This window comes from Pleurodeles waltl, chromosome 4_1 (assembly GCF_031143425.1).
Source record: "Pleurodeles waltl isolate 20211129_DDA chromosome 4_1, aPleWal1.hap1.20221129, whole genome shotgun sequence".
NCBI classification, from domain to species: domain Eukaryota; kingdom Metazoa; phylum Chordata; class Amphibia; order Caudata; family Salamandridae; genus Pleurodeles; species Pleurodeles waltl.
The window spans coordinates 543,320,546-543,341,082 of record NC_090442.1 but is presented as its reverse complement, the minus strand read 5'-3'; the positions used below and the strand labels follow the sequence as shown (position 1 = coordinate 543,341,082).

Here is a 20,537-nt window from a genome sequence, read left to right as displayed (position 1 = left end):
TTAATCCCCCCCGCAGGCGCCACCCTGCCCCTTCAAAGCCCCACAAGCTGCTCCTGTCCAAAAGCGACATTCCCCTAGAGACAACTAAAGGCTATCTGGTGGCAAAACCAAAAATACAGAAAGCCCTGCTTTTTTCAAGAAAGACTCCTTGTGTCAGCTCGACTTGACATTGATTGTGGGTATTTATTTATCACGGTCTGCTAATTTAACTGGTCCAAGAAACACAGATAATTGCAGTTTGTTGTTGAACGGAAGAGAGAAGAAACCATCCAGTGGATGAATTGCACAACATGTAACCAGGGAACCAGGATTCAGCCATGGCCTCTCTGTTTGACCACATTTTTCAATCGTAGTCAATTACTTTGCTGTGCTTTCTTTTCTTAAAAATCATAATTGACAGTGCTCTGAAATAATTAATGCAGTATGTGCAGTAGGTACCCTGTACAAATCCCGCTCGTATATGCTTTGATAGGCTATGATACTGTCCATCTATAATAACAATAATGTATATATAGGGTACACAACTACTGACATAACTCGTGGGTCACTAATGTTATTGATGGCAGGGCCAGCCCCTGATTAGAATAGTTTAGCACTGTTTCGAAGTCTTAAAATACAAGCTATCTTTCCTAATGAATTAAATGTATAAACTGAAATGCTTCCAAATGCTAAAACTATTACACTTTTTCAGTTTTATAGAGTCGTTATTATATTTCTGCCTGACATCTGTTGCACGATTCTCGGGTCAAACATATTGTTGGACCGGCTCATGTTCTGTCTTATGATGCGCTGGCTTAGCCGCTTCTACTGATGAACACTCCGGCAGACACCAAGATCCTCCATAAGCCCGGTTCTCCACTCTGTTTTTAGGGTATTTTTGAGAAGTGTGTTTTTTGTTATGCGTGTGGACTGCTCTAGTAACTGAGTGACAATATCATTCCAGGCCTGTAAGCATCACTCTGATGCAGAAATAAGCTGCTGCTCGACTCCTTCTCTGAAAGCCCTCGGTCTCCAGACACCAATCGCGGCGCAGGCGCTTTTCATTCTCGATGGGTTCACCTCTGATGCCTTTGATTTCCTCTACGTGGATGATCCTGTTTTCGAGACTTTTGAAAAGCCGTTGGTGATCTCAACGGGCAACACAAATGTGCTGGAAATTAAGGTAAGGCTCGTGTTTGTTGGGTTTCTGGCTTGCAGAGGTCATTATGAGATTTCCTTGAAGTAAACAGTAATTTTGAGACACCGGGGCGTGGTTAACACAGCCGCTCTGAGAATTACCCTTTTAGCACCGCCTACTTACTCCTGGAATTTAGGGGTAAGCAAGGCGTACTACCAGAGTAAGGCACACTGACTCACAACAAGTTCCCTGTGAAAGGGGCCGCATAACACTTTCACTTCATACAGTTTGCCAGCCTCGAAGGATTTGCTTGCGGCAGAAATATTCCTAGATTGTGTATTATAATGCTTTGATTTGTTTAGAGACCTTCCCTGAATCTGTAATGCTCTCGTGTAACTGCTGCTTTTGCTCAAACGTGCCATTTGAAGTGTTTTTTGTCTGTCCTACCTGCACATGATCTGCAAAACATCGGTTTACAATATGCAGATTGAGATGCCAAAGTACTAAAAAGGCGATTCTTTATTGCATTGCTTAGTGATTAAGCTGATATTTCGACATGAGAAAATATCTCTGATCAATAGATACAAGGGAAACAAATGCATGATAATTATGAACACCTGGCTGTCTACCGATAGGGGCTAACAGGTCTAATTAAAAGTGAATAACATTTCATATCATATATAATGGGTACCTAAACCTTAAAATCTCCACGTAACTTAGTTTGGTTTATCAATGCTAATTTGAACTATATTCGAGAAACATAGTGGCGGCTCCTCTTTGCAGTACGTGCAACTGGTCCTTCCTGTTGAAACCTGGACCTGCGTTCACTCCAGGGCCTAGAAGCACAGGAGTGACTGCTAGAACAAGCTATAATGCAGCCACAGTCCACCACGAATGAAATCTGGGCCGGACGATAGGTATGGTATACTGTCCTTGTTTGTGCCATGGTGAACCTTTAAGAGGGTGCTCTGGGTGCAAACAGGGACACTGCACTCAGTTACGTATCAGGCACTGCGGCCCAGGGTAGAACCGAACTCACAACTGCCCTGGTTGTAAAGCATTCATGAAAGACAGACCAAATGTTTGAAGAAGCTGGTACATCTTCCCAGTGCATACTGCACCTGCCTTGCACTTTAAAGGGTAACCGAGATCCCCATGCAGGCAGGTGCAGTGAGCAATGACAAGGAGTGACAGCACCACCAATGACAATGAGTGACAGCACCACCCACCTATGGATGGATTGTGGAACCCTCATTCCCCTTTTGTGGGGTCGCCCTCAGGCGTTGCTCTGTGCAGTACACAATAAGTGCACCTCCTGGAAGCCCCTTTGCCTTTGGGACCACGTCCATAATACAGCACCCCTCCGTGAACATGAGGGAATTCTCCCGCTGAGATGGTAAGTGCTATATATTCAATTGCTCTATCTTCATATGTGAAGGTGAGAGTGTCTCCAGCCTCTGCTGTTACACCAAAGTGCTCCAGCAACGTAGAAAGGGAGTGCACAGGGGTATGCACCCCCTCGTCAACTGAATGTAATTAAGGCTCTTTACTTTGCATTACTAGGGTATTTACATCAGGAATTAAGGGAATCATGGGATCCACTACTGTGGAAATTCCCCAAAACAGAAAAATAGCTTCTTTATTCAAATTCCAAGTCTGAATACGCCAAGACATTTAAATTCCCACTAATGCTGGCATAGTGGTACTGTAGCAGAATTAACAACAGGAACAAGGAGGAAATAGGAAGGGGCGATCATGCTGTGTATGCCAAGATCACAAGACTAATAGACAGATGTGCATCATTTTCCAGTGGGAATTATAGAAAGCTGGATTACATAAACTGTGACCAAGGCCACTGACACTTGCACCAATCTAGAGAGGAAGACCACACAGACGATTCTATGACCCTTTCTACAGTGGCTGTCCATGGCCAGATATGTCACTTTGAAAGTAATATGCAAAGGTTATTGTGCCATTCATAGCTCTCAGTCTCTCTTCCTTCAACATAAACTTCACACTTGTCTCCAAACTAGAGCCCTCTGATCTATGTTTGGCAATCTAGACCTTCCCTGCCTTCAAAAAACTCTCAGTGGTGAAAATGCCTCAGTTCCAATTAAACAAATATGGAACTCGATCCCTGCTAGAATTAGAATATTTCCAATTTAACTGAATTTTAGAGAGATTTAAAAACATTCCTGCATGCATAACGCCCATGCTATAGTTCAATTCTAAATGAAAGGGTACGTATTTGCATGTGTGAGTGCATCTATTCTTATGTTATTCCCCAATGCATTATTTGCAATAACAGCACCTCACTATTTGTATAGCACATTTTCAGACCTTGCACACCTCATCAAACAACTTCCTCAACTAAAATGTTCACCCTTTCAAATCAAGCACTTCAGAAGGGCACCCAAGAACGTAATGCAGTTCATAGCACCTTAGGGCCCCACCGTGGTTAAAAGTCCCTGTATAAATGCTACAGCACAATAAACAACAATGCAAAAACGCATTTCCATCAGATGCTGGTAAATCAAAAGCATGTCAGGCTCTATACAGGAAGAAAGCACATATGTGGATGGTATGTGGAGTTTGTGGACTGGTAAAAAAAATAGTTTGTCATGACACATCAGATAATGTAGAATGGGAATTTAGGGGAGGAGCCATGAAAATTACACTAAAATACACCACACCACCACATATCCATACACTTTCTGAGTTTGAGCTAACCCTCATGGTTGATGCTAGCCTACTAAGACAATGCACTATCCTCTACACTAATACTTCATGTGCCTCTGTGTATATTGAGTCCACTGTGTGTCTTGTCAGGTCTCCCTGACTGTACCTGATTAGTCGCCTGTAGGCTCCCCATTGACTTCCATCCCTTCCACTTGTTTCAGCTCACCCACTCAGCACTATTGTTTCAGATCAGAGAGTGAGCAGATGATGGTACCTACACAAGCATTAACAAAGCCAATAGTTCTCGCCTGTGAGAGCTATTGGCTTTGACAATGATTTGCAGCCATGTGCCATGAAGCCCCCAGCCCTAATGTGCTTTTTTGGCTTTCTGTTTTTCAGAAAAATAACACATTACTTCTAGCTGTGTCCTAGTGGATTTTAAAAATTATTTTTAGCCTGTGCTCCTGATTCCCTCTTGCCAGACGGTCCTCCTACCCATGTCTTTTTCTCCCTCGCTCCCTCCCTCCGTGTTGTCTTATCACCCAAGCTACTCCTCCATTTGCTTGATAAAAGCAAACAAAGGAGGGTTTGGTTTGAAGCACAATACAATATGGTGGGCGGGAGAGAAGAATTGCAGATGGAGAAGAGGACAGGCAAGAGAAGATGTGGAGCACATGGACCAAGTAGGGTGAGCAGGAAGGCTGGGGCAAGCACACAGACAATGGAGGGTAAGCAGGAAGGGTTAGGATAGGCAGATGAACAACAGATCATGGGCAGAAGGGTCTGCTGTAAGCTCACGGACAATGGAGGGGAGGCAGGTAGGTTTGGGCAAGCACATGGACAAAAAAGGGGGGCAGGAAGGGATGGTGCCAGCACATGGACAACAGAGATTGGGTGAGGGATGGGGAAGAAAACAAAACCACATGGACAACAGAGGATGGGGGAGGGGATTGAGATGCTCATGGACAATGGATGGTGGACAGGAGTGTCTGGGGCAACCACACAGACAGTGGAGGATGGGCAGCAGGGGCGGGGTTAACACAGACAATGGAGGATGAGTGGGAGAAGAATAAAAGAAAATCACACAGTGGTAGACTTACACAAGGGAGACAGCTGGAAAAAACATGCGCTCTTGTGGAGTGCTTAAACAAAAATCAAAAAGTAGCACAAGCAGTGGAAGGACACAGTAATATGGTTATTCTCCCCAGAGGGATAAATACAAGAAGAGGAAGAAAAGCCTATGCAAGCTGACAAATAAGAAGCAAGCAAATAAGGGAGACAGTGAGGCCAATCAATGATAAGCAATGGGCAAATGCTAAGGACACAGGGTCATATTTATACTTTTGGGAGCAAAACTGCACTAATGCATTTTTGCACCAAAAAGTTTAGCACCGGCTTGCAACATTTCTGAGCACCAGCCGGGCACCATATTTATAGAATGGTGTAAGCCAGTGCAAAGGGTAAGCTAGCGTTAACAAAAATGACGTTAGCCGGGTAGCACTGGCAGTATGGGTGAAGGGGGTTTTGCACCAGAAAATGGCGTTAGGCAGGTTAGAGTTAAGAAAAAGCATGACTCTAACCAGCCTAGAGTCATTTTTGGACAAAAACCATCCATAACACATGACTCCTGTCATAGAAAAGACAGGAGTCATGCCCACCACCCCAATGGCCAGCACCGGGGACCAGGGTCCCTTGGGCATGGCCACTGCATGCTGTGCCATGTAGGGGGGCCCATTTCAGGGCCCTCTATGGCACTTAAAACATAAAATACTTACCTGTACTTACCTGTACTTACCTATACTTACCTGGGATGGGGTCCCCCATCCTCCGCTGTCCCTCTGGTGTGGGTGGGGTGTCCCTGGGGCCTGGGTAGGGCACCTGTGGGCTTATCCCATGGTGTTCCACCATGGGAATAGGCACGTAGGTCCCCTAACGCCTGCCCTGACCTAGGCATTAAATAATGGTGCAAAACAACCTTTGCACCATTATTTGACCCCTCCTCCCCCCTTCCTGATTTTAGCACGGGGGATAAATATGGCGCTAAGGCCATAGAGTCATTTTTTACACAGGAATGCCTACCTTGCATACAAAAGTGACGTAAATTCAGAGCAAAACAAGTATAAATATGCCCCACAGTATTTCAACAAAAGGTCTTGCAAGAGACAGCACATGCGCTGTGTTAGGCGAGACCTAACAAGAGTAAATGATATGTCCGTCCAGAAAGTTAATCTGCACTGGCCTACAATTTGCGCTCAGTACCACACGTGTGTTTTCTATGCTTGTACAATATGTGGCCTTATAAGTAAAACTTTATGTGACATAGGAAGGTTGCATATCTGCTTTCAATCACATCAGAGCAAAATAGTTTAGGCCAGGATCCTTACATTTTCTTGACTGGGGCATTCTGAGAGCCGTTGAGTACTTTTCAGTGTTTTTGAGTAGTTTTAATGCTTTTTCTGAGGTGCATATAGCTCAGTTTCACTCTCTGGTTTGGACGTGGAGCATTCCACAGCCCAGGGCCCTGGGCACCCTGCTTTCATACTTCGCCCTTTTGAAGACTTATTGGGTGATCGAATGTAGGACGAACAATATCAGGGGGCCCGGTTGGCCACCTAGTGAGAAGCTACATTTGCAGACATCCAATTCCTTTGCTCCAGTAGAGTATGGTGCAAGTGAGTGTGAACCTGAGACTGATACCCACTCGGATCCTTTGGAATACTTGCAGGGTTGGTTTTACATGTCGCCCTTCCACGTGTTTTGGCAACTTTCACCCTCTTTATTTCCCACCTCACTTATTTCTTACAACCCATCAGTGGTAATTTTCCGCTGCAAACGAACAATTGAAGTAGTTATTCAGTAATCGTTTAACTTTTCAGATTGGGTTATGCCAGGAAGTCATAGTATGGGGGTGGGGTGGATGCGGAGTGGTGCAGATTGAGACGCGAGGGTTGCTTTCTGGCCCTTGATGCTTAGCATGAAAACAGAAGGCCCCTTTCTGTGAAGAATTTGTAAAGACTTATCTTTCTTACCATTAATTGTAAGAAAACACTGTTTCAGCATTGAAGTGCCGCATTAATAAAAACCGTGAATGTGCTCGGCGTCTGAAGTGGAAACATTGTTTTGAGGTGCGCTGTGTGCCTTGAAACGTACTGCTGTATACTACTAGATCAGCACCATGGCATCGTTTATTACTCACTGGGAGCACAGCTGCTAAAGGTGTTAGACCACGGCTGAGTGCGTGAATGAGTGAATCGGTAGGCGCTGCCATCCTGTAGTCATTCCTGGGCCACTCAAATTGGCATTGTTCGGTGTACTGATTACCTTCTGGGAAAAAGTGGGGGCATCAAAGATATGTAAAACAATATTACAAGAGTGGAAGCAGAGTTCCCTCTCACCAATTAAGTTCATTAGTGAAGTACGCCTGTGAAGCATTGTTATCAGTTTGGCACTTTTCATGAGAAGGTGGTCTTTTCAATGTGTTTCTTGTTTACGTAGCTGTGTTTCGTGTGTGGTGGTAACTTTGCAATTCCTTGATTCAGATCCCCTCCCCCGAGGGTTGCATTCCTGTTGCCCATGCTCTGTGCAATAATTAAGCAAGCCTGCACATAAACGAGATGGCCGCCTGCTTGACAGAACAATGAATTGCACTAAAACTGAGGGCCCTTTATCTCTCTTAATGAGTTACAGAAGGGGACGGAGCCTTCACCGTTTCAGTTTCAATAAAAACTAATCTAGTGTGGCATTTCTTTGTCAACAGATGACCGCTTATACTGATACGGGGATTGTGCGAGTTTTCCTAAAACTGGAACAAGATGTTTAGTGCAGTGTGAAGGGCTCCTTGGGGCTTCGTGAAGAATGCAAAGGTGGAACATGAAGTTCGAAAACACTTATGTAAATGCTCCTAAGTCAAAAGGCCAAACTTTCTCTGCATCGCTGCACATGTAAGAAAGAGTTTTCCGACACCACTTCCGGGGGCTTCCCAAAACTGAACCTGTGATCACCATGAAGAACTCTGAAGCCGCTTGCCCTGTGCACTTGTAGATATCTGCTTGCCACGTGGTGTTAAAGTATGCATTAAAGTGGCACACGTGTAAAAAATAACCCTTTTTTATTTTTTACGTAGCCTCGACATACATATCATCGGTTATGTGACTTACCAGAGGTCTCTTTCGATATCTGGGCTTATGTTTTTGGACTTTTATTTATGTCCTTAAGACCTAGGGCCTTGGTTCTTTTTCAGGTGGAGCGTGCAAGCACTTTGACCTGTTGCAATCTATCTGCAGGCTTTTAACCACACCCGCTGCACGCCCATCAATTTCATTCGTTCATGAGCGTGCCTTTCAAAACTTCTTTGTTATTGGTAAATGCTTTATGCTTGTCCCTCCTTGGGGCGGTTTTGTTAGTTCCTTGGACACCAACCCTGTTACATGGATAATTGCGAGCAAACTTCTTTTTCCTTTGTGTCTCTCCTTCGCGCTCATGCTCATGGCAGCAATGGCGCTTTGAATCGGCTCGTTTATGTCAACTGTTTTACTTTTCTTTTTTTCAATTTATGTGGCAAGAAAAGTCCAGTTAGGAATTTACAATCCTAATATCTCTAACTCAAGCAAACAAACGCCTTGCATTGCAAATACTTGTTCTATATAAATGTAGTGCTTGTCCAACAAAGAATGAACGAGTGGGCAGCTACAAAATACTTAAACAGAGTTTCATAGCTAACAATAGCTTCATGGTAGACATGGCACTTTCAGATTTTCATCGCCTTTTAGTCAGCAAAACTTTGAAAACTTGGAATTTTATGTCTATAATTATAGAAAAGCAAAACAAGTTTCAGAATAAAAGGGCTGTTAGCAAAGTATCCAGAAGGGCTTGAGGGTCCTCTGGTGTCACTGGGCTTCCTGGCAGCTATAGGTTTAGAAAACTTTGTAAATTATAAAATAGTTAATACTTCAGTTTGCGTTTGTCTGTCTTTTCCAGGAAGCAATCAAAGTGGGGGCAAAGAGGGTGAAGTGCAGTACTCCAAGCCATGCGTTCCCACTCATTTAAAACAATGGCCATGATGAAAGCTGTACTGTCCTGCAGATGAGAAGCCCTGTTGAGTTTGAAGAACCTGAATAAATGGAGAAACACAATTAGGGCATCAATGAATGGGGAAAAGGATCCAACCTTCAAAACACTAGGTATTTGCCATCGAGCCATGCATGGTTGTGCCCAAAATAGCTTTAAATAAATCTCCTGGTATAACCTCCTCGCACCTCTTCAGTGTACCTGGTGACTGCACCCAAAGCTCACCGAGCCACAGTGGTGGACCAAATTATTACTAATCTTCACCTTACTCAACACAGCCAATCTAACCTTCTCTGCTTCTGTAAATCAATAAATGACTAGTATTCTTGAGATAATCTTGAAACTTTTCTTGTCTCAACTTGTAGCTCCTACACCTCTTTGATGTATTAGCACCTGGACTCCTTTCAAGATTGTCAATGTGCTCTATTAGTATACTATTCATTTGTTCAATATAATTTGTTTTCGAAGCTCACAATCATGATTTCATTTATGACAACCTTCTGCTTTACCTTTACATATGAACACATACTCTCATGTACAACTTCTGTTCACACTATTGCCATATAATGTGCTGGGATACCTTTCAGGGTAATTGATTCACCCTACAAATCTTAATTAAACAAATATTAATCCATTTGAATCCCTTGCCTTCACTGGTGCACATTTTATTTAGTAGCCACGCCAGCCCCTAAGCAAACATGCATGCCGGTGAACCAATCATTGACATTGCAGTGACACTTCCGGCCCTCATCTGTTTATGTTCATCTTATACGATGGTCCAACATCTGCTCTTGGTGCCTTCAGCCCCTATTCTCAACCTCTTATGACTATACATGCCTCTTCAATCACCATGCTCCATTCACCTCTAGGCTAGCCTTCGAATTAGCACCCTCTAGTTCAGCATCGTTAAAGCACTTCTCAAAACTCTTCTCTTTTAAATTCTTTAGCTTCTGGACTTGCCTCCGTTAGTAGAATATCTCATAGTAGCTCTCTACCTACAGCAAACCTTCTGGTGGGTACATGATCTTAAAATTGTTAAAATTATCAAAGTGATATTTAGGGTCAATATATTAAAAATGTGCACTTTACAACTATACTTATATTTACATCACTTTACATTAGTAAAGGCTGGTGATGCATCATGACTCATCTGTCAGACCCCAATGTTTAACAAGACAGTGCTGTCTCCTGCAGTGACTTTCTGTAGGGGGCATGAGCTATATCAAGCTGAGGACATGGGCATCAAAGGGGGCAAGGGTGGGACTCATTGGATTCAGTTTCCTTGGGTTTGGCACTTCTTTCATACCTGTTAACATGCAGAAGCCTGAGAAGAAGCTGGGTGGGGATGAGAGATTGCTTCCTAGATTCAGAAATAACCGCAGTGTGGGTGAGATCAAAACGTGCATACATCTAGACTTAGAAATACTGAGATTACTCTGATCAAAGCTGAAGTGATATGGAACGACAGCATTACATAAAATGCAATTTTACTGTAGCAACTTCAAATGTAAAACTTACTGACCTACCATAGATGAGAGGAAAGTGGGTGAAATGTGATCACCCCTTGATTTTTCCCCAGACTCAGTAGTTTGGATATAGGTGAAATAGAGTAGGTCACTCATTTATTAGTCTGCTATCCAAAAGAGTTCCTGAATTTCTAGGACATTTAGGTTTCTTTTGATGGGACATTTGCGGTTAAAGAAGGTTGATTTTACAATGGTGTAGACGGGAAAAAGGGTAGAGGAAACATTTAACTTGCTTTTGCCTCTTAGACCAATCACAACTGGTGTCAAAGTTATGAATAACAATTGTCAACTGGACCTATGACAACCATACACTATTCTACCAGCCCCATAGGTACACCTGTAATGCTTCTCTCAATTTAGAGTGTTACAGTGGTACATTAGTGGCAGCTGCATGGTAAAGTATTGTTCGATAACATCACAGGTGTTATTATTATCTAATGTAATGGTAGTCAATGTATTGCTATTTAAAGGATAGGCAGTCTGTGCCTACCTAGTCAGGATACAGGCATGTTGCCCGTGGATCACTTCAGAAGTCTGCAGTTAGTAATTAACTCACTGGGACATCTTACGAGCATCATGCCATGTGCTGCAGCCATGTTGCTGAGGATTTTCTCTATAGTTATATTTGGTCATGACACATGCCCTGGGCAAATTGTAGTAACATTATCGCTACTAACATGCAAGCCAATGTTGATAGCATATGTGGCTATAGCAACCTAATGCTGCATTTATTTTAGCATACCTGGTTGGTGAATCATCATCACATGATGGGTGTGTTACCATCTCATTTCTGCCAGAAGACAGAATAGTGTAGTCATAATAGTTATAGTGGGATCAGACCCATTCAGGTTTCTGAAGCTTTAAGAGACATGTTTTATGGCCTTCCAGGCTGCACAGTGGTTTGCAGTTTCGTTATCTTGATGGGAAGTAAGTTCATAATTTGTTGGCTTGGACGGAGAGGAAACCACCTCCAGGTGTGGCTTTGTTGAAGTGTGTTTGCAAGCATATAAAATGGTACATCTATGGAGTTGAGTCCAGAGTTTTGTTTAGTGAACCCCAATTCTGTGTAGTGCTTTGTGTGTTACACATAGAGTCTTAAAGTGATGCAGCGAGAGACTGGGAGCCTGTTCTTGGGTAAGTGGGCTGAGCTAATGTGATCCCAGGGTTTCAAATGTAGGAGAAACTTGGATACAGAGTTTCAGACTGTTTGCAATTTTTTAAAGAGCAATATTGCTTCTCTGACATAAACTCATTTCCGTAGCCAAAGTGAGAGAGTACAGTAGCGGTTGTAGTTTGACGCCTGTGGTGGAAACTTCAATAAGGACAAATCCATCTTGATATTCTAAACAAGTGATTGAAACAGGTGAGGCTAGAAGAGTGAATCAGTCCATGGGACGGGCTAATGTAGATGCTGAAAATGAGGCAGGCAGTGGTTTACTCCTGAGATACACCACTGTCCAAAAGAAAGGCTTCCAGATGCTTGGTAGAGGGAAAGATAATGTGGTTCCTTTTGGCCAAGAAAAATCTACCCAGTCCAGGGCTATGTCCTTGAAACCCACATTCTGGAGTCAGATTCGTAGTGTTGATGGACAGTGTCAAACAAGGCCTAGTAGAGTGAGCATGGCTCCTGATATTGGGAGCCTGAAATATGATTTCATCCACTGTAGAAACTCACACAACTTGCTATCCTAAGTAATGCCAAACCTAGCCTGTACATCAGGCAGAGTTTTATTTTTTTTAGCTATTCAAGCTTATTAGCGTATGCCTTCGTTTCACTCTTATCAGTTTTCCAAGAAACATCTGTTTGCTATTGGTCTGACCTCACTTTTAGAGGAGGTTTAGTGAATAGCATTTTAGTTCATTTGGCATGTTTTGCTTTAGGATTCCCGTTTCGATGATGGGGAATAATTCAATCATGGGAATCTATGAAGGATACCAATACTGGAGAACTCTAGTTGCATGTAAGTAACTCTTCTCCTTCAATCATGTAACCATATTTACTCCTAACCTGGTGTCTTTCTCTACTGTCTGTTATGCCTGGTTATTTAAAGTATTTGGTCCTCTGCCAGACGGGAAATTTTCAATGGTAACTCTGGATGGCAGCCTGAGGCAGATCACCAGGTGTAAGCAGCACCTGGACCGGGAGCCCAGCCTAGTAAATTATTAAGATGGTCTGGAGTTTAGCGGTGCTGCCTCCTACTTGGTGCAAGAATAAGTGTCATTGAGATACAGAACCTTAGGTGTCAGCCAGTCAAATCGATGGCAACTCCCAGCCCTCAAACATGTAGATAATGTAACTGACTGTACAGACTGCAACATGATTAACTGCCAGGCACTAAACCACCAGCTGATTGTAAAGCAGGCCCTGTGTTGTCATTCACAGTTTATGTGCATGGGTAAGGTACCAGATTATTGTCTGACATTAACTTTGAACCGTGTTGCACAGCTTAATTGTTCTTCCTGAGCACTGCAGGTTTGGGAGAGAGGAAATGTGGAGCGCGGGATGCAATTTCTATTGCTCAAATGAGGAGGTTTCTAGGCAGGGCCTTACCTTTTGTGTGTCTGATTACTGCTACACGAAGGCTGAATGATAGCCAGCTGCAGGATCTCCCACTTTATGATGCCAATGTTGTGGGTTCTTCAGACTGGAGACAGCCCAGTGCTGCCTGCCCTAAGAAGCATTACACTTAAACAAATTCACTGTAACAAACTGTTATTCTTCATCCTGCCATGATCATCAGATGGAAAGTAGAAGAGCATCTCAAGCACAGACATTTAAAGTATTGTTTTGTGGTTTCCTTCCATCAACTTTATGAGAAAGTGAAATTGTACTTATTTAGCTGTATTTACCCCGTGGGTGATGGTGGGGTGTGTGCACTGGGTTCCTCATGGCATACAATGGTATTGTAACACATGCAACTATTGTTTCTTTTTACAGTTTTTGCATGCTATCTCAGAAAGCCTCCACATTGTTCCTACAAACCATACAAGAAAAAACAACCTTAACTTAAAACTTACGTTGTTGACTCCTTTTTACTTCAAATGACCCTCCTTTCTTTCCATCCTCTGCATGCCTGTCGCTGAGCACAGCCTCAATCTTTATCAATGTACCTTTGAAAATTGTCCACAGTTTATTTCAAAGATCACAAACTCTCCTTTAAAACTCATATCCCTGCACCCTATCAATATGTAATTTCCGGTAGTTTGTGCATTAACACCGCCAACCAATACATGAAGTTTTGATGCCCCCCTCTCCTACTAGATATCACACCTAATGTTTACTAATGCAATCTACCGCACAGGATCTGGAGTAAAGGCATGGAATGGCTCTGGTAGAGCACAAGACTAATCCCAATACCTAACAATAACTGCAAAAACGCTAACCCTGGAAACTGGAGCAGCCTATGGCTTGCATAAAACACAATACCCCATCAATGGTAATAAGTACTGTGTAATGCAATCACAATACAATATGTAACCACAATAAAAGTAATATCATAACACTGAGCAGTCAGACAGTTGATTGTACCTCATACAGGCTGCCTAATAATTCCCTTTACTGCTTGACACTCTCACACTCACATAAGACAAAACTGTTAAGGGTCACATCCATCAACCAGTAGTGTGCTAGTCCTCAGCAATAAACCACTCATTACCATCTGAACAGGCATGTAATAACCAAAGATGTCTGCCACATACCACTGGCCAGATTCTAATTTAGTCTACCACTACAGGTCCCGAGTATCTACATACTACTGCCACTTCTTGGTATCTCACAATGGCAATCAGATTTCGGATGATATTAACAAAGTCCATCCCAGCAGATCTCTCCACCACTTCTCCCTCTAACATATGTCTGCTCGGGACCACAAACAAAACAAAATCTCAGAATAGACAACTTAGTGGAGTCATTAGCTAAGTAGACCCTGAACATGAGAAATCCCGAAAAGGAACCTGCAGAGCTGCTCAAAGCGTCCGGTTTAGTAAAAATCCATAAACTGGGCCCCTATATCTCACACTTCTTCACCTGTCACACTGCTAAGCGCCTCAGTGAACTTCATACTCATCACGAAAACACTTGTAACAAAGGATCAAGACAAAGACAACATCCAACCACACATTCTATTCGGTGTAGCATGGTACCTATGTAGGCAAGTGTTTCAGTGCCCCACACAGGGGGCATTTCATTGAAAGTTGCTAGTGTCATGGTTCAGCTAGACATCCAGATTTTTTGCTGCAATTTATTATTTATTCCCAACATGGGAGAGAAGACATTTAGGGGCATATTTATACTCTGTTTGCACCGAATCAGCGTCATTTTTTTTACTCTAATTCGGTGCAAAACTAACTCCATATTTATACTTTGGTGCTAGACCAGTCTATCACCAAATTTATGGAGTTAAAGTAATTTTTTGGAAGTGGAAACCTATCTTGCCTTAATGAGATGCAAGGTAGGCATTCCCGTGCAAAAAATGACTCTATGGCCTTAACGCCATATTTATACTCCTGTGCAAAAATGGTGGACGGGAGGGAGGAGGGGTCAAAAAATTGTGCAAAGCTTGCTTTCCCCATTTTTTAATGCCTGGGTCAGAGCAGGCGTTAGGCCTATTTCCTTGGTGGAACACCATGCAATAAGCCCACAGGTGCCCTCCCCAGGCCCCAGGGACACCCCCACCCACACCAGAGGGACAGCAGAGGATGGGGGGCCCCATCCCACGTAAGTACAGGTAAGTATTTTATTTTATTTTTTAGGGTGCCATTGAGGTCCGTGAAATGGGCCCGCTACATGGCACTGGGTGCATTGGCCACGCCCAGGGGACCCTGGTCCCTTGTGCTGGCCGTTGGGGTGGTGCGCATGACTCCTGTCTTTTCAAAGAGAGAAGTCATGTGGTATGGATGGTTTTGCGTCAGAAAATTACTCTAGGCAGGTTAGAGTCATTTTTTTTACTCTCAATCAATCAATCAATCAATCAATCATAGTATTTATAAAGCGCGCTATGTACCCGTTAGGGTTTCGAGGCGCTGAGGTGGGGGGGGGGGGTGGAGAGGCTGTTTAGCGGTCGAAGAGCCAGGTCTTGAGGAGCTTCGGGGATGCCCGGAAGCATTCAGTGGAGGGCCCGCGGTTGAGGGCGCGGAGCTCTTCGGCCGAGAAGTGGGCGCGGGAGGCGCGAGGACCAGGGGGGGTGGCGCTGGGCGTGGTACCGGCGCGGACGGGCGCAGACGGGCTTGCCTCTGGCGCGCCTCTGGCGCGCCAGCGGCGCGCCCGCTGCGCGCAGACGCGCAGCACCAGCCATTAAGAAGGGAGGGGGGAGGGAGGAGCAGCTGGGAGGCGGGAGGCGGGAGGGAGCGGCAAATGGGGGGCGCGAGGGGGGCGGGGCCGCAGGGAAGCAGCGGCTGGGGTCGAGGAGCGCACAAGGGGCGAAAGGCACAGAAATCGGGCAAAAACAGTCACAAATGCAGGAAAAAACACAATATGGACACAATACTGGGATTAAATACGATCGGGGAGACAGCAATCAGGGGGGCACAATGGGGCAAAAAGCGCCGGCGGCGAGGCGCAGAAAAGCGGAAAAAAGCTGAAAAACAAACTTACGGGACGGCGGAAGCGGCACTCGGGTCAAGTGAGCCCACTAGCCACCAGGGATGAGGCGCAGGAGGATGCCTGCGGGTGGAGGAGGGCCTCGAACACGCAGACGGCAGCGTGGTCGTGGGGCAGAGGCAGAAGGCAGCAGGTTGGTGCTGCGGTCGTGAGGGGCGAGTTCAGGACCTGAACCAGGTCCGAACTCGCTCACTGGCGACGCGCAGCACCAGCCATTAAGAAGGGAGGGGGGAGGGAGGAGCAGCTGGGAGGCGGGAGGCGGGAGGGAGCGGCAAATGGGGGCGCGAGGGGGGCGGGGCCGCAGGGAAGCAGCGGCTGGGGTCGAGGAGCGCACAATGGGCGAAAGGCACAGAAATCGGGCAAAAACAGTCACAAATGCAGGAAAAAACACAATATGGACACAATACTGGGATTAAATACGATCGGGGAGACAGCAATCAGGGGGGCACAATGGGTCAAAAAGCGCCGGCGGCGAGGCGCAGAAAAGCGGAAAAAAGCTGAAAAACAAACTTACGGGACGGCGGAAGCGGCACTCGGGTCAAGTGAGCCCACTAGCCACCAGGGATGAGGCGCAGGAGGATGCCTGCGGGTGGAGGAGGGCCTCGAACACGCTCTAACCTGCCTAACATCATTTTTTGGTGCAAAAACACCTTCTTCCATACTTCCAGCCCAACCTGACTAAAGTCATTCTTTTTGCTGCTAGCCTACCCTTTGCACCGGCTTGCACCATTCCATAAATATGGTGCTCGGCTGGTGCACAGAAATGGTGCAAGCCGGTGCTAAGATTTTTGGTGCAAAACTGAGTTGGTGCAGTTTTGCACCAAAAAGTATAAATCAGGGCCCTAATATGCTTTTTCTCAAGTGTGCTGTTTGCAGGCCTGGTTGAGAGTGTGGTTGCCTGATGATGTCTTTGAGGTTAGGGTGCGTGAGAAGCGTTTTGGCTTCTACAGAAGGTAAAAGGTCAGGACATCACAATGTATTTGCGAGGGAGCCCCCTCCTCAGAGCAAGCTGTTGGGCTTGATCTGGATTCTGAAAACCTCAGACATCTTTCTATGGAGGCAAATTGTTGTCAAGTGTTCTCAGTACTGAATCGGAAGTCAGAATGACATTCAGCTAGTTGTCAGTATTTAAAATACTATCCAATGTTTGCAATAGATAGTGAACAACTGGGCATCTCCATAGAGGAAAAGAAACAATCTTAATTTAGGTGCACTAATGTATATCAGAATTTAAAGCATTATGGGTAGGGAGATAGGTTTACTGCTAACACGTATTATGTCACCACTCAATATTAACTAGCACATTGGGATGGAATGCTTACAGGTGGGATGATGGGAGGGGTAAGGAAGCTGCCTGGTGGCTCGGAGGCGGAGTTAAGTCTGGCCCATTGATCCTTAAAGAGACGTATATGTGAGTAGGAGAAGGAGGGTCGAAGGGGAGGGTCGAGAAGTGGATGGCTATTTACATGAGCAATGTCTAGCATCCTCTAAAACCCCAGTCTGATTCTGGGGTAATGATTAGCATTCAAGGCAGGACATCTGTTGTCATTGTTTTATGCCATAAGGTTTTGCTCCACTAAGACTAACGTTCAAGGATGAGCTGCTGATGGACGTTCATTTTAAGGCACTTCCAAGCAATAGGTTATGAAACATTTTAATGGATTGGTAGAACATTTATGTGTAATATGAATTTGTCTTAGAATTGGTATTTATCCATGTTTTGAAAATGTCAAGCCTTCTTGAAGGTCTTTCTCTAGTAATTGTAATGATCTCATGTCTGCCAAACAGCATCTTGAAAAAGAAGACAAGTTAAAATATTGTGACTCTGTTTTGACCTCTGCAGGGAGCATTTATGAAACCACTGAAGTGCAAGTAGTGCTTAATAACGGTCCATATGCACAATAGCTGGCTACATTACATGTCCAAATGCAGCCGAGATGGACTGTTTCTGTATTAATTAAACTTTTCCCTATACAACAAACAAATGTGTGCAGCAATATCCTGAGCGTTGGCTGCTAGCACGGGCTCAAACAGTGAATGACTAACGCGGACTCACTTGTAGCCGCTCTGTGTGTCCACTACAGAGGTGAGGGGGTTGTGAAGTTGTTAATGCTCTAGCAGCTTCACGTATCTCACTAGAAAGTAGTATTGGTGTACCAGTAGTTTATGGAGTTTCCTGTTTTTTTAATGTTTACGCCCTGGAATTGTTTTAACAGCAAGTTCACAATGTTTCCAAGTGAATGCTACCTGGTGCTTAAAAACAGACGTGACATTTCCTCTTGAGTTAACTTTAAAACAATGTAACTTGTGCCTTTCAAACTATATGGATTTTGGCGATCCCTTGTTCTCGAAAGGCCTCAGACGCGCTGATCTTAACGCGAATATCCACCCGCAGAACTTTGCGAGTTACGCTTGCTGGTCTTAGTACTGGTTAGAACGGCAGAAACGGCGCTAGAAAACTCTGCAACTTTGCACTGCGCTGCCCGAGGTATGCGAGCAACTTGCATCCCGGCAGCCTTTCTCCCTGCAAAGGTCAGTGAATTAGATCCCCTTTACTTTATTAGCAGTAACTATCCATTAACTCGACAAGTGTCTTTATAGTGAGGAAAAATCCCATTCCAGTGCCATCAGCATCAGTGAACGACAGAGGAGAGGAACTACCGGGGCAGTCAAGGAGTATGGAGAGAAAAGTGGGATAATAAGGTTGTGCGCTGGAGTGGCCGTGGCGACAGTGCTGAGACTCGGCCTTTATAGCTCCTTGCTTCCTTACCTGCAGCTCAGACAGTATACATCACACATGCTCTGATGACGCACGAGCTGGCTTCCGCACATTGCTACCCATCATAACCTTCCTAATACCCTGGCCTGCAGTAAGCGCACTAGGAGAGGGAGCGGGGAGTGTGTGTTTGTGTGTACACACACAGGTGTACTTATGTACCACAATGAGAGGTTCGTGTTGAAATAGAACAGGCAGCGTAAGAAGAGTTGTGGGACAGTGAGGCAGAGAGTTGGGTCTATGTCTGTGTCTTGGCTCAGAGACAAATTCCTTTAGAAGGAAGCATCTCATGCAGCCTTTAATTGAATCTTGTCAAGTCATTGTCAAGTCTATTAGGTCATTCATTTTTAGAGGATCAGCTGTTCACTGCTGGTTAGTTCTTGGAGAAGGCTGTTCCATATAGATTGGTGGTTTGGGAGAGAATACTGAAAGTGGTGGTTTTGATAGGATTTGTATTTATTCTCCTTTGTTTTCTGACTGTTGTCTACAATGGTTTCTCATCTCTCTGTCTTTGTGCAGTGGATTGCTGCCTGTGAAGAGATGTGTATGCTTTTCGGTGGGTACAGAGTCAGAGCTCATTGATTCCAAAGCTCAGATTTTTTGTGTCCAGTTAGAAAGCAGACTGTATTTCGCAGATTTTTTGTTTCTTTTCATCAATTGGTTTATCTATCACTGTAGATGAAGGGTTGTGACATTCCCAATCTCACATAGCATTACAACTTTGTTCTCACTTTGTTGCTGAAATCTTTACCTGCACCATGCACAGTGCTGAACTTTCACAGGTTGCTGCACGTGGTGGACCCCCTTCACTCATTTTTGTGGACCAGGGCTTATTTTTCAACATCAGACTTTGACCCAGAGCAAGAAAGATAAAGTCAAAACAGGGAGATGTAAGAAAGGAGAGAAAGAAAGGACAACAGTGACAAATCAAGAACGTAGGGATGGAACAAAACCTGCAAGAGTGAGATAGAGATACAGAAAGTATACATTGGTGGAAGAAAGGGGCATGTGCTGTACTCGGAGCTTGCAGTCGAAATAAAACATCTATAAACATTGATGATTATCTCAAGAATATTGTGAAGAGTTAAAGAACAATAAAAGGAGAGATATGTTGCCCTCCATTGATGAAGGCTTGCAAAAAGGCATATGGGAAGGAACAAAAGTGATCTGAAGAACTCGTAGCCAATGATGAGTACCTCCTCCTCCGCCTTGCATGTGCACATTTTGAAGCTTCTGCAAAGCCCTCTGCGTGCTACATTTTCTAACTTACGATTGATAGATGAGCCTCCACACCATTTCCCTAAACACACTTATTGAGATTACCCACTATATATGCTTTCTTTGTGTACATCAAAAAACCTGAAACAATGATGGACCCGGGCGTATGAGAGTGGATGTTGGTTTTATCGCTGATTAAAAACAGACAGTGCTGTCCTCTCTGCTGAGAACTGAGTTGATATGAAGCATTTACAAGCCCACAGGCATTGTAATTTTCTGCTTACAGAAACTAATTTCCTTTTCTGTAGTTCCAGGTCACGTGTGGCAGAGTTTACACTTTATTAAAGGTGCAATAGAAAGAGTATTAAAACTGCTGCACAATAGTTACCCATTAATTCATTTCGCTGGTTCAAATATATGAAATGTGCCCTTTGATATCTCAAGTCGCAAATTTGTATGAAGAAAAACCAGAAGCGTGACATTTGAAGTTCCTTCACACACCAATGTGCATTGTACGTCAAATGACACTACAAAAGAGCAATATATTTTAAATTT

General features: G+C 44.3%; 1 protein-coding gene across 1 annotated transcript in view; it reads left to right on the top strand.

Annotated features, from left to right (window-relative positions):
* MET (MET proto-oncogene, receptor tyrosine kinase) overlaps positions 1-20,537 on the top strand; it is a 412,414-nt gene that overhangs the window by 315,050 nt on the left and 76,827 nt on the right. Inside the window, exon 11 of the mRNA XM_069228922.1 lies at positions 944-1,162. Within this exon, the coding sequence (XP_069085023.1) occupies positions 944-1,162 (219 nt within the window). The remainder of the gene's footprint in view (positions 1-943; positions 1,163-20,537) is intronic.